Here is a 15,470-nt window from a genome sequence, read left to right on the forward strand (position 1 = left end):
TTCATTTTTATTTTAGGTGTAATATGTATAAATATATAAAATAAAATATCATTTTTATCAATATTTCTGGTTTAATTATTCTTATTCCAAATTATACCTACCTTTATCTTTTATCCTTTACATCCATTTCAGGAATATCAAAAAGAATATATTTTTAACAAAATATAACTACAATTATATTATAGGTAAATTTATTGAAAACAAAGGTGAGCAAAAGGTATGTATCTTACATTATTGAAAACCATAATAAGTCAAAAGCGGAGTAGTGGCTAGCTCAGTCGCTTACGGTTACAAAGTAACTCGGTTCGTATCCTAGCATGGTAACGACTGATTTTTTTAATTAAATAAATTATTATACCGAGTTAATGTCATTTATTTAGATAATTGTTATGAGGATCAAAAGCAACAAATGAGAAAAAAACGCTATATATTTTATATTTTTTTAATTCCCACCCCCTGACAGAAAAGTGATTTATGACATAAGTAGGAGGTGGGACTAACATAATTAATTTTTTTTTGTGAAATAACATATTCTCCTATTACAAAATCTTATAAAATTACATTTAACAAGAATAAATTTTAGCATGTACAACAAAAAAGCAAGCAAAATAAGTATTTATTTAATATTTTGTAATAGGCGAATATGTTATAAAAAAAAAATGGGATAAAATATAAACCATGTTCTCCTATCACAAAATCTCAAATTTTAGTCTAAACAAGCTACTTTTTTAAAAAAAACTACAAAATTTAATATTTTGTAATAGGAGAATATGAGTGAGATAAACTATAGGACATGTTCTCCTATTAAAAAGTTTCATATTTTAGCATAACCAAGTCATTTGTACAAATTTTTTAATATTTTGCAACAGGAGAACATGATTTTCAGGATAGAATAGTGATTTATGATATGAATAAATAATGATTTATGACATATGATTTATGACGTTATGTATAACAAGAGGGCGGGGTATATAGGTAATTAAACTATAAAAAGAGTGGAAAATTTTGAACATTAGGAAAAATTCAATTAATCTAAAAAGTAAAAATGTTACGTCCACCAGGATACGAACTAGCGTACCTTTGTTTCAAAGGCAAGTGATATACCCACACAGCTACCCGGGTTGTTAATAATCATACAAATTAATACTTACCTTTACTAAATAATTAATTAGTTAATAATTTTGTTCTGAAAGGAAAAATGGGATAGAAAAAAAATCAAACAAAATTTAAAATATATAAAGATTTTTATTTATTTATATTAATTTTTATTTATTCAGAAAAAATGAAAAAATTGTTATCCCGAAAATTGATTTTATACTGTATAAAATAATTATTATTATTCATTCATTTTTATTTTAGGTGAAATATATACAAGAGGACGGGTTATATATATAATTTAAACTATAAAAAGAGTGGAAAATTTTTAACATAAGGATAAATTCATTTAATATAAAAGTATAAATGTTAACTCCACCAGGGTACGAACTAGCGTACCTTAGTTTCATTGTCAAGTGCTATATCCACTCAGCTACTCGGCTTATTTATTATCATACAATTAATTTAATACTTACCTTTACTAAATAATTAATTAATTGATAATTTTAGATAGAAAAAAAAATAAAACAAAATTTAAAATATATAACGATTTTTATTAATTTATAACAAAAAAAATCAAGCCAAAAAAAGAAAGAAGGAATTTTTGTTGAAATTTTTTTTATTATTCATGCATCCATTATCTAATTTAATTATGAACTCTTATTAATTAGTTTATTCTACTTTGCTGAAAGTGTGATATTTAGAGCTGATTTTGCAATTACATAATATTTTTCATTTTCAAATATATACATTTGAACCTTCAATACGCAAGTAGTGATGGTAAACGAAGACCCTGAATAAAAAATATTAAATATATTGAATCTAAAAATTCAATTAGTATTAATTAAATAAAATTTAACTAATATAAATTTCAAATATTTAAGGTAGTTTTATTATTTTAACGAAAGTGAAATTTATACCAACTCAAGTCATCAACACACTTTTATTATAAATATTATTTTATTATTTATTAATGTGGGTAAGATTATAACATATTTTATAACATTTTAAATATAAATCAATTGTAATTTAAAAGAAAAAAATAAAATGGTGTTAATTAAAGGCGTGAATTAATTAAATTATCTATAAAATTTATGAACGGATAGAGTTGAATGGAACCGATTTTTATACCCTGTATGTGTTAAATAACTATCAAGGTATACTAATTTTAGTCCCAAGTTTGTAAAGCTTAGAAATATTTATCATACGAACAAAATTTTGGTATAGGTGGTTATAAAATCCTCTAAGTAGTCTGTTTATCTATTTATCTGTCCGCCCGTCTATCAACAAGATAACTAAAAAACAAAAAGAGATATCAAGATGAAATTTTTATAGCGTGTTCAGGATGTAAAAAATGAGTTTGAGTTTGTAAATTGGCAACATCAGTCAATTAGGAATGGGGTCTGTAGAACCCATCTTGTAAATCGTAAGAGATTGAACAAAAGTTTAAATGTAAAAAATGTTCGTTGTAATAAATAAACAACTTTTGTTTGAAACATTTTTTCGCAAACATCATTGTTTATTCGTGAGTGTGCGAATTAAACAAAACTTTGATGCCCCGCTTCTGCAAAACTATAAAAAATGAGGAGTCGAAAATAAGACTCCTAAAATTCTGAAATAAACAATCGAAACTCAACTCTAAAGTTCGAAACATGAATGATGCAAGTTTAAAAACAAAACTCGATCAAAATCAAGAAAAAGACTGAGATTATTAGAATAACATACTCCTTTAATTCTCTGCGGTCGCTAATGACCTAGACGTTAAAAGCGACCTTAAATAAAATTTAAAAAAACTCCTTTATATATATGCAATTATTATAGCATATAGGTAAAAGCAGTTGCATATAATACAAAAAATCACATTTTTTTGTATGTTAAAAAAATCCTGTTTAACAACCTTAAAATGATTAATAATAACAATAATCTTTAAAAAAATTTAAATATTCCAACACTCACAAAAAATGTGTAATATTTATTTAAAGTTTTTTGAATAAATACTTAAGAGAAATAAAATAAAAAATAATAAATTGCGCCATACTCTATCATTATCTCAAAAAGGGGTTTTTTCACTGCTTCAAGAGAGGACGAAGTCAAGAAAAAAAAAAAACCAACAATTTATTATAATTGACGCGTACAAACCAGACACACGGACGTTAAAACTAAGAAGCTAAGATGAATTAGTGAAGGTGGTATATTGAACTGTTTTTCTGTTTATAAGAATTCTTATTGTCTTCCAGTTGGTTGCATATTATTATTAACCGTCTTTTTAATTTAATTTCTTATTGGTTTCCGTACAATTGTGATTTGGGTTTGTGAAAATTTTTTACTTTTTTTTTGGATGAAGAACCTTGACTGAGAATCTTTTAATTCAGATTTTTATTTTCTTTTTTTTTTTTGTATACCTAAAGAAAAATTATGTGAAATAAAAAATAAAAAGAATTTATTTCATATCTGTCTACCCAAAAGTTTTAAGTATAAAATATTTCAAGATTGGAATTTAGTTGTGAAATTTTGTTCGAAGTGAATAAATACCAAAATTTATTAGTGAAATAGTGTAGTGAATTTTTTTCCGAATTGAATAAATTTTTTCCCTAAAGTAAGTTATAAATAGTTTTTAAGATTATTTTAAGGCGAATTATTTTCATAGTTTTCATTGTTTTGAAATTAAAAAAATTCTAAAAATTGTCTATTAAAAAAAATTCGTAGCGCAGGAGCTGTGCTAGCTAAGCAAATTCCCTCAGAGATAGAAAATATAAAAAAAAATTTTATTTTGAAAATATTCAAAAATTTTTACTATGGGCACCCCCCACTTTTTATTTATCGGTCGATTTTTCTCTTGAACGAACCTGACCTTTCAAATACTAAAACCCTTCTTGATACCAAATTTTATTCAAATTATCCAAATCTAGAGAGTTTACAGACACAAAAACATTTAGATGTGCAAATACATACATATAAATATATTTACAAATTTTAACGATGGTCATTTTTGACATCTATTAGGTAGAATTGATGAACATTTGAAGAAATTTTTTCAAAACTCCATCATCAGTACAAAAGCAATAGCTTTATTTCCTTCGACAATTTGCTAATATTTGATTTAGTGATTATTCAGTTCGAAAATTGGCACCAAAAATTGGACTTTAAACTAAAATGATTAGTCGCATTTTTCAATAATTTATTTACGAAATCTTGTTATAGACTGTGTTTAGTCACAAGATAGCGTTTCTCTCAAGTAAATAGCTATGTTGTATAAGATGTTGTAATGATGAGAGTTAGATCTTTGTCATAAATCAAGTTGTAGAAAATAAATTTTAACACAGTCGATGAATATAAAATAACTTACAAAATCAGAAGCTTTTTTACTTTCAGTTTTCTGTTTGAAATTTGTTTTTGTTTTTAGTTGAAATGCGAAAACTATTAAAAATATTCTAGCGTGTGAATAAACACAGCATTCTTCTAAAATACGGATGCTGTCTGGAAAATTTATTAAAAAACATGATTCATGAATTTTTATTTTTGGTCAAAAAAAAGGTGCGTCGATTATTTTATACAAGAAACCGATCTTTCAATTATATTTTTGCAAAGGTGTTTCAGTGTTTGTGTATTTAAATTGGCTAGTTTTTTTTTTTTTTTTTAGAATTACAGCGCGTTTCATGAAAATTGATTGGACAAAATAATTTTCGGCAAAAAAATCTATTAAAAAATATGAGTAAATTAAATAATTTTATTATTCTCGAAGAAAAACCTAGCAGGAGAAAATATTTTAATTAACTGTTATAAATAACTTCAAATATTTATAAAATAGGTATCATTCCATCTGAAGCACACAGTACACTACATAGAAATAAAAATTCAAATAAATTCAATATCGTTTTTCATTTCAAAAATTTACTGTTTATTTTTAATTTAATAGCGCCTTCAGAGAACACTAAATAATATTTATAATAAATAAATTTGAAATGGCTATTGTAAAATTATGTTAAATTTTTATGTGGAGGCGTTTTCTTTATTAGAAAATGCACTTTTTTTTTGGGAAATAAGGGTTTTATTGCCGTTTGTATTCGATTTAAAAGGCGTCTTGTTATACAAATAATTATATCAGAATAAAATCACTCGAATTACAGGTTCAGCTGTCTATTTTTAAGAACCATTTTCTCTATCAAATGTAAAAATTTTCAGATTAATTTTTTCTTTATCAAATCATATCGAACCATTTATGATTTCTTACTTGCTTAGACTTTTGTTCTATTGAATTTGTGAATATTTTGTGAAAAATTTTAACACACTGCGTACACAATATGTACAATCTAATAATTTTTCTCTAACACACTTTTTTTACTAAGAAAAGCTTCCAGAAATTTACCAGAAAAATTTAACCGTATATTATACTTTAGCACCCAGTTTCTCGAATCGAATTTAGGTAAAATTCGATCATAATTTTTGTGTGAGTAAAATATACGCAACCAAAGTACTAAAGTAAAATTTTTTTTAAACAAAATTTTATCTTAATTTAAAACAGCTGTACTTTTCTTTGCGAAAAGTCATCAAGTTTAGAACCGCAATAACTCGTTTGAAAACTTGTACTTTCAAGTTTTGGAGTATATCGCTCCAAAAAAAAATAGAAGCGTACCAAAATTTTACATCAAATTTGTTAAGACCAATCAAAAGCTTGTTTATTTTTTTTGAAAAAAAGCTGTAAAAAATTCCCACTCGATCTTTTTGGACCAAGATATTTGCTTTTCAAGCAAAATTGACTCGGAATTTATCCTTTATCTTTTGTAAAAATCATCGCACTGAAATTTTTTTAATATCATTCAAAAATTTAAACCACCTACTTTTAAAACATGTCAAAAAACAGAATGATTCCATATTTCTGGCTTTTTTCACCTGACCGCTATTTTATAATAAAAAAAAAAACGCGTTATCTAAAATTTTATCATGCTCATTAGAAAACCTGTATTGTCTAATTTTGGAATCTATTGATCAAAAATTTACATAGTTATTAACGATTAATTTACTGTTATAAAATATAAAATTTATGATTAAATATTTAGCATAATAAGCTAATTGAATTAATAATGAAGTCATAAAAATTAAATTTTACTTTATAGCTATTGTTATGTTGAAAAATTTCGATGTGAGTAACGAAAAACTTATTTTAAGCATCTCTGAATCCATTTTGACTCGTTTCGGCATAACCCACACTAGAAAAGTTGGTTATTTTTTTATGTTTAAAAATGTTTGATAATTTTTTTTTTGAATAAAAATATATCCAATTACTTTTTAAATGTCAATCAATATGCGCTCGCATACTTATTTATTAGAGATGTAATAATTTTTTAATTGTTCATTTTTATTGCTATGTCATTTCTATATATTATAAATACGAAAGTAAGCATGTTTGTTTGTTTGTTACGCTTTCACGCTAACACTAGCGAATTGTTTTTAATGAAACTGTTCAGCAATATAGCTCATATTTCAGAATAACACATGAGATATAATTTATAACGATATATTAATAAAATAACAACAAAATTTAAAAATTAATTAACCATAAATTACAAATTTCTGTAAAAATAGTCAATATAAAATATTTCAAGGCCATCTTTTCTGATATACTCAATGAATAATTAAGAAATATGTATATATTTTATCTGTGTAAAACAATCCTTACCATTGAGTGTTATCGAAAGGGGATAAGCGAGAGTAATCTTTATCAATCTTTACTTTTAAACCCAGCGAAGCGGGTGGGTATCACTGTAGTTTTTAATATTTGAAATAAAAACTTTTAAATAATATTTTTATTAGGCAATAAGAATAATAAAATAATTCTCTCTTCAGCCCTCCTTCTAACTAATATTAATAATATCACACTACAACGGACTTTAAAATAAATAAAAAATTTAATTAAAAATACACTTTTTAAAAATACACACATTAAACATTTCTCTGATCGATGTCTTTTTGTGTCTCATTAAATCAGTACAAATAAATTTAATTCAGTGAAAGAATTTTTGCCTTTTTAACATAAATGTATAAAATTTTTTTTTTTTTTAAATTAAAACACGCATAAATTATCTTTTATAATTTAAAATAATTTATTTTTTTAAATTTTTTTATATGTTTGGGTTGTGTCATTTGTTAAAAACAGTTGTGTTTTAAAATCGAAAAAATCGAAAAATAATATTTGAAAATAAACGAAAAATAACACAAAAAATAATTAAATTATATGTGTTTTTAAATTTTGTACATCATAATAATCGATATAATTAATTAGTCATTAAAAAAATATAATTACAGGTGAGATTATTATTTGAAAATAAATTTTTTTAAATATTTTTAATTCATGAAACAGAGTAATTATTATGGATTGCACATTTTTGCATGTCTACTTCTCACGAATTTACAATTTACAAAATGTAATTATTTTTTAAATTTACCATACCATACCTACACGGGGAAATTTTGTCAGTTAAAAGTTAGCATGCAATGTATGTCATATAATTTGTGAATCTTGTTGTTTTTGCGATTAATTGCGACGTTTTTTTTTTTCAAATTTACTTAATATAATAATTTACAGTATTATTATATTAATTTTTAGAATATTTAATTATCTGTAAAATTATAATTAACAATATTAGCTTTTTATTTTCCTAAAGAAAAATTGGAAAATCAGAGATGATGATTGATTAAGAACTTTTCCGCTCACATGCCATCCAAATTATATCGCCCTAAATATAATAATGTTACGAATTTTATCTGCTATGCCATAAAATAAATAAATGAAATAAAAATAAATTTTAAAATTTTTGTAGTTGTTTTTGACGATATGACGTTAGGTCATTAGATTTTAAATTTGAGCCCAGTGAAGTTGATATTATGATAACTATTAGGTCCTAACTAAGTTAGGACAAACAGCAATGAAAGATTATTCAAAATGTAAGCATTGAAATAACTAAAATTAATAATATGTATATTAAAAAATAATTTATCTCCGTGTACCTACTCACGCATTGTAACTTCTATTAAATTCTGCATTATTAAAATTTCGACGTTTTCATTTATTGCATTTCTGTAAATGAAATTTTTTTAGATTGTATTAATTATTTGAATAAAAAATATATAAATTTCATTTTTTTATCATCGCCATTCCATAATTTTTGGATTATTTTTGTTATGAATTAAAATTATTTTTTGCTTTATTTTTTTAAATTTCGGTTTAATTAAAAGTTAAAACGATTAACGAATAGTCTTTGATTAACGAATCCCAAGTGGGAATTAATTTTTATACAAAAAAAGGTTACACAATTATTTTTTAAAGACAATTTCTTTTGCAATATTTGAATAATAATTTGGCAATAATTGGAAAAAAATCAAGCCGATACAATTGTATTATTTTCTCAATTTAAGAAGCAAATATCCCGATTACGATATTAGTGCCTATAAGAACTATTTTCGACTCTCTAAACCTTGTATATATCGAGAATGGAGTTTTTATGATATTAGCCCAAATTTTTTATTCAAATTTTGCGATTTTCTTAAGAGAAATTTAAGAACAGCACTCAAATACACTTGATTTATCCCAGAAAACTGAAAGTTTTATTTTTTCATTATCGCCCATTTTTATTGCGGTTCATATAATTGTGCGTGGAATATGATTGCTATATATCATCTTTTCTTTTGTTTTATTCTATTTTACGTGTCTAAAAATATGTCATGGTCTCGTCTGAGTATTTATTAATACTTACACTTTTAATTTTATAATTGATTTTTTATTGACAAATGATATTTAAAGATGAGATAAATGACCCTAAACGAAGAATCACAAAAAGTAAATATGTACGTTTATGACTATACAAATTTTTATGCGTAAATATATAGTAAATACTTAAATAATACTTAACAAGAATTTTATGACATTAAGTAATCAATACTCATTGTAATTATTGAACAATTACAATGTAATTTTTATTGAATTTACATATTTTATTAATTAGTTAAAAAAATAAAATACATATACACCTGTAAAAGGAGTGGTTTGTCTATCTCATTGTAATATAAAAACAATTACTTTTTGAATAATTAAATGCAGAAAGAAAAACTCCTACATCATTTTATGAAATTTTGCCAAATGCCAAGAAGATTTTGCGTAGTCATAGCGAATTTTTTTTCTATAGACCCTGTTTCTCCGGCCTAATAATTGACATTTTCTTGCATATACCCGCATATATGTATAATTTTCAGAATTTTACAAAATTTCTAATTTTCTATTAATTTAATAGAAAATTCATATAAACGCACATAGCAAAAGAGGTTGATAAATGAAAGTCCTTAAATTAATTTTGTTGTACATACTTAGTTAGTTTTGAAAATTGTATGTTTTGGCCTGTTTTGCCAAATGTGGACTAAATACCAATCTATTATGGCTTCCTGGTCCTCAAATTAAATTAAACATTACTCATAGCTCCTTGACTATAGAGCTTTAGAAAAAAAGTGTAGGAGGCATTTTTGTCAATGTATTATTATTAATAAATCTTTTTTTTTGTTAAATTTTATAGTATGGATAAATATTACTCATCAACCGTTGCATCATGGTATGCAGGAAAAAATATATTCATAACTGGTGCAACCGGATTTATGGGAAAAGTTTTAGTGGAAAAATTATTACGATGCTGTCCACAAGTTCAAAGTATCTATATTTTATTGCGAAATAAACATGGATATGATCACATTCAACGTTTGGAAACATTATTAAACTTTCCAGTAAGTATTCAGGATAAATATTAGTGTCAATTTGTAAACTTTATGACTAAAAGATAGGGGAAAGTGTTAAAAAATGATCCCTCGTTGTTTTAAGTTCTAAAAATTTGAACAAATCAAAAGAAATTGACATGCCAATAGTGCAACACTTTTTGCATGCTAATATCGCAAAAATATTTCGACGTTATACATATCTCGAATAGTTTGGATATAAATTAAATTTTTTCTTAGGGGAGTCATTTTGGGTCAACTAAAATTGTCTTAATTGTGATCAAAACCAAAAGTGTATGGTAGTTAATTTCTAAAGCTTTTGCTCAATTAAAACTAGTCGAAATTTGACTACAAAGCAAGTAAATTAAACGTGTTTCAAAAATTTACACATCAGCTTTACGCGTCGAGTTTTTAATATCAGACTAAGTCTAAATAGTTATTTGTCAAAGACCTTCAAAAATTGATAATCAAATTAACAACTTTAAATTTTTGTTATTTTTCATAATTATTTATGCAATATTTAATAAGTAAATGTACCTATTTATTCAAAATATGAACAATACCGTTAAATATTATGAAATTTTTTGAAAAGACCTTAAAGGCAATTGTCGAGTCTGTCATTTTTAATAATAAAAATTTTTGTGATAAAGTATGATTCTAAGAATAATAAACAATAATTATTATTAAATAATATTTTTATAATGTTTCAATTATTATAATACTTTCTAATTTTATTAATACATTAATAATAAAAACGCATTATGTCTACATGCTAGCGGGATGAATCTTTTAGGTCACAGATATTAGGGCCAAATTAAAATTGACGTAATATAAATATTGAATTGTTTTCTTTTAGTACAGTTAAAGATGTTACAAATAAAAGAAAATGAAAGAAACCGCTCGCATTTTGCTAAAATCTCATGGAATGTGTTTCTTAGGTGTCAAATATCATTAGTAACGTATGGAATGGTTAATGTTAAAGTTGATTTACAAAATTAATAAATATATAAAATTAATAAATTTGAATTACGTATACGTTATACATGTATAATAGTTTTCGATTATTTGACAAATACTTAACATTTACGTCACACAAGTTGCCTAATTACTAATTTCTTAAGTGAACTTTAACATTGATTGTCCATTGCATTAGCTCATATGTTAGTAATAATATTTAACACTTAAGAAACGCATTTAATGTGGCTTGAGCAAAATGCAATTTAACAAATACTAATTGATCGAAATTTTCAAAATTATAAACGATAATAAACGAAGGTCTACTAATCAGTATATAAAAAATATGAGTGAAAAAGATTTAGGTAAATGTTACCAAAAGATTATATATTAACGCTAGCGTGTGAATTGATATTATTATTGTATATATTAATAAATGCAGACATAATATATTATAAATTATATGCATTTTACTGAACAAAAAGACAAATCTATTCATCTTTATAAAAAATTTCCAAAATTTATTACCAATCAAAATTTAGTAACAATTATTATTATTGATATAACAATGAAATGACCTGATTTTCGATATGATGTAAATATTTTATTATTGTTTAGATAATAAGATAAATAAAATAGGTTTTTTTTCTTCAAAATATTAATTTTAAAATGTCAATCAAATTATTCAATTTATCGCTCTATGATGTCCAATTATGTACTCGCGTATATTCTACTAATTGTCTCGTACGTTCAATACTATTGATTCCCAATATATTGATTATCAGTATCTGCGAAATGGCTCGATGGATTTCAGCATTTAAGAGATAGTTATATTTGTCTTAAAACCTCAAGTGTCCTTAGATAAGTGTTTGAAAACAAAAAACCAAAATGGCAGATTTTTGCAGCGAAATATTAATAAGTTAATAAAAAAAATTAAACAAGCCTGATTTTTTTAATTAAGTATTTATTTTATGTAAGGAAAGATCAATCGATATTTTACGTTTAATCATTGGTTTAAAATTTAATTTATAGATTTTTGCAAATATTCGCGAATCCGATCCAAATCAATTGACAAAAATTGTTCCATTAGCTGGTGATGTTTCCTTACCAAATTTAGGATTATCAAAAGAAGATGCTGATACGTTAAGGAAAAATGTTACAGTTGTTTTTCATTGCGCTGCAAATGTTCGGTAAAATTTTTACAGTCTAAAATTTGAACGCTCCTAAATGTGAAAGTGGCTAAACTAAACTTAATACTTTTCAGATTCGATCAAAAATTAGCAAATGCAATAAATTTTAATACAGGTGGTACACATCGTGTGTTACAGCTGGTTGATACATTTAAACAAATTCATGTAAGTAATTTATTTTTTTAATTATTATTCTATTTAAATATTTCTTGACATGGCGTTAATTAAATGTATAAATATTAAATAAATCAATATTGATTTTATTTTAAAATTTGCATTCTCTGTTTGAATTCTATATTAAGGCAGATACTTTTTATTGCAATGGGAGTAGTGTTTTTCAAGTTTTGTCCGAGATATAGTCCATGTATGTGTATATAATAATATTACACTCCTGTATATAAAATTGCCTATCTCACAAAATTATTGATCTATTTTCTTTTTATACAGTTATTCGACAAAGTAAATATTTTAACTTTTTAGGCTTTTATTCATGTATCAACAGCATATTGTCACTGTGATATTGATGAATTAGAAGAAATCGAATATCCTACACCACATCCACCGGAAGGTGTGATCGATATGTGTGCATGGATGCCTCAACAAGCGTTAGAAAAAATCACACCAATTTTATTAGATTCTCAACCGAACACTTATGCTTATTCAAAATGTTTATCTGAAGGTTTTGTTTCACAATACAGTTGTAAATTCCCTGTTGCGATTGTTAGACCTTCAATTGGTAAGTGATTTTTATTTTTATTAATAATTATTATTTACTTTACTTAATTCTATTTGAAGTGTTGTGTTTATGTAACAAAAATTTAAGTAAACATATTACTTTGTTTATTTTACTTTATATTCAGATATTAACGATGACCAAAAGTCGCAAAGATGTGTTAACTTCGACCAAAAATTTGAAAATTGTGACCCAAATTTAATACGGTTCCATACTTCCACAATTTGATATAATTTGTGTGTCATAAAGCAAACTCATTTATTTTGATTTTGTTGGCGTTCAAAAAAACTATTTCTTTGATAAAATAGTCAATTTTTATCTGATCTGAATAATTTTTCTTTCTAACCCACTAATTTTGGGTCATATTTCCCATTTCTTTTGTTAGGAATCCACTAATATTAAATCTTATACCAAAAGTGGAAACCATGATAAGATATTTATGAAATTTATTAGAGAAACGTTAAAAAAAATTTAAAAATTATTATCCAAATTTAGTCACCATTAAATCCACTAATTTTGGGTAATTTTTGCCATTCTTCTTGTTAGTAATTCGATAATATTGACCTTTACGCCAGAAAAGATACGTTAAATTCGATCAAAATTTATCAAAAATCATTTGAGAAAATCAAGAAAGTTTATTGGTTTATAGTCTCAATCAAAATAACTATTCAAAAAGGTGAAATTATTTCAATACTTTCGATTTTAGTAACGGCAGCATGGAATGAACCGCTTCCTGGCTGGATTGATAATTTAAATGGACCAACAGGATTACTTGTTGGCGCCGGAAAGGGTGTTATACGTTCAATGCATTGTAATGAAAATTATAATGCTGATATAATGCCCGTGGATATTGCCATTAATGCTGTAATTGTTTCAGCGTGGCATGTTGGTATAACCAGGTAATTACTATTTGCAATATCTGTAATTCAGTTTTGTGAACGAATTTCGTTATTTATTTTAAATATTTGTTTTTTGTTAGACCGAATAAAGCATTTGTATGTAATGTTACATCATCAAGTGATAATCCAATCACATGGGGCCAATGTTTGGATATGGGTAAGTTTTGCAAAAATAAAATACATTTTGATGCCTAATTTATGAAGTTGTTTCATGATTATGAATTAGGTGGTTTGTTAAGAAATTCAAACTAGTCCTTGTGGTATAACAGCAGGTAACATCTCGAAAAAGTTGATTTCAAGACGACTGAAATTTGGATATTTCTTGCATACTAGCATTGTAATAAACGTCATGCATTTCTTGCTGTACGCTGTTAGATACAAAGCGTACTTCATCCGTACGTTAGTTCAGTAAGGAAATAAATTTCCGAAATTCTATCGTCTTTAAATAAACTGTCGAAAACGTGACCAGCTTTCGTATCATTGCAGGATCCCGAAATGGATTATCTGGCTCGAGCCAGATAAATAAAAATCTAAATCTCCAAAAATTAAAGAATCAAAGATCAGTTTTTTTTTTAATTCGTAGGTCGTAAACATCTTTATAATCACCCGTTCAGTGTGTGCTTATGGTATCCGGATGGATCTATTAAGAAAAATAAATTTTATCATATGCTATGTGTAGTTTTCTTCCATTTAATACCAGCATACTTTATTGATGGCCTCTTACTCCTGCTACGGAAAAAACCATTGTAAGTTTACTTGCCAACAAAATTTTGATCTATATTTTTATTTGGTTCATAATTTTTAGCATGGTGCGTGTACAAGAACGAATCCAAGGTGGTTTAGATGTATTACAATATTACACAACAAAACAATGGAAATTCTCGAATAAAAATTTTAAAATGTTAAATAATTTATTAATCAAAGAAGATAAAACTGTTTTTAACATGAACTGTATGGAGATCGACTGGGATTTGTATACGTTAAAATATGTATTAGGTGCACGAGAATATTGTGTTAAAGAGAGTCCAGAAACATTACCACAAGCCAGAAAATTATTGAAAAGGTTTGTTAACACTTTAAAAGTTGAGACAAAATATCGCGGGTTCGAAAAGATTGTTAAAAAAACAGAATTGGGAATGTGATTAAAAAATTATGCGTTGTTTTTGTTAAACAAGAAAATTTAGATTGTAAAAAATTTTGCATGTACCAAAGTTTTGCTCTGACAATTTTCATTTTCTTGTGAATAAAAGTAGGATCTAAAAAATTGTCACATTTCCAATTTTTAAGGAGTAAGTAAGTTTATTAATTGTTGTTTTGTATTTGTGCAGGTTGTATTATTTGGATCGAATAACAAATGTGTGTTTCATTGTATTTTTAATGTGGATTGTATACAGTTGTTTTGGACCACTTTTATCTACAATTGATTATGGATTTAAATCAATTATTGGAAATATTGTATAATTAATTATATTTTTTGTAATTATTATTTAATAAATAAATAAATTTTTTATAATATTTTAAAATATAAAACAATAATAATGAATTGATCCTTAGAATCTATTTTAGATCTCGACGCGACCAGTCAGATCTCTGATACTGCCATAAAATGTTATTCTCATTTTGGATTTTCCGTATATTATTAGGATTTTTTGTGTCAATGGGCAACGAAGCAGCTAAAAAGTAGAAACATGAAAACCTCATTTTCCCCGTTCAAAAAATATTCTGTCCTTTTTTGTTGAATAAAAAAAAGATAGATGGTACCAAGAGGATTTTATTAAAATAGAGCCCTCTATTTTTGAAGATATGAACTTATAGCCAAGATCAAAACCAAAAGAAAGCTAAATA

The 15,470-nt window shown here is 25.3% G+C and overlaps 1 protein-coding gene across 1 annotated transcript; it reads left to right on the forward strand.

Annotated features, from left to right (window-relative positions):
• Positions 1–3,561: 3,561 nt before the first annotated feature.
• On the forward strand, positions 3,562–15,074 carry LOC123300565 (putative fatty acyl-CoA reductase CG5065; the record flags this gene model as incomplete). Its single annotated transcript, XM_044883152.1, has 10 exons — positions 3,562–3,691; positions 9,657–9,861; positions 11,836–11,993; positions 12,068–12,158; positions 12,474–12,729; positions 13,433–13,625; positions 13,706–13,782; positions 14,209–14,371; positions 14,431–14,688; positions 14,954–15,074. Coding segments are annotated over exons 2-10 (1,521 nt in total), but the record flags the coding sequence as incomplete, so codon positions are not given.
• Between the last annotated feature and the right edge of the window lie 396 nt (positions 15,075–15,470).

This window comes from Chrysoperla carnea, chromosome 5, assembly GCF_905475395.1.
Source record: "Chrysoperla carnea chromosome 5, inChrCarn1.1, whole genome shotgun sequence".
Lineage (NCBI taxonomy): Eukaryota > Metazoa > Arthropoda > Insecta > Neuroptera > Chrysopidae > Chrysoperla > Chrysoperla carnea.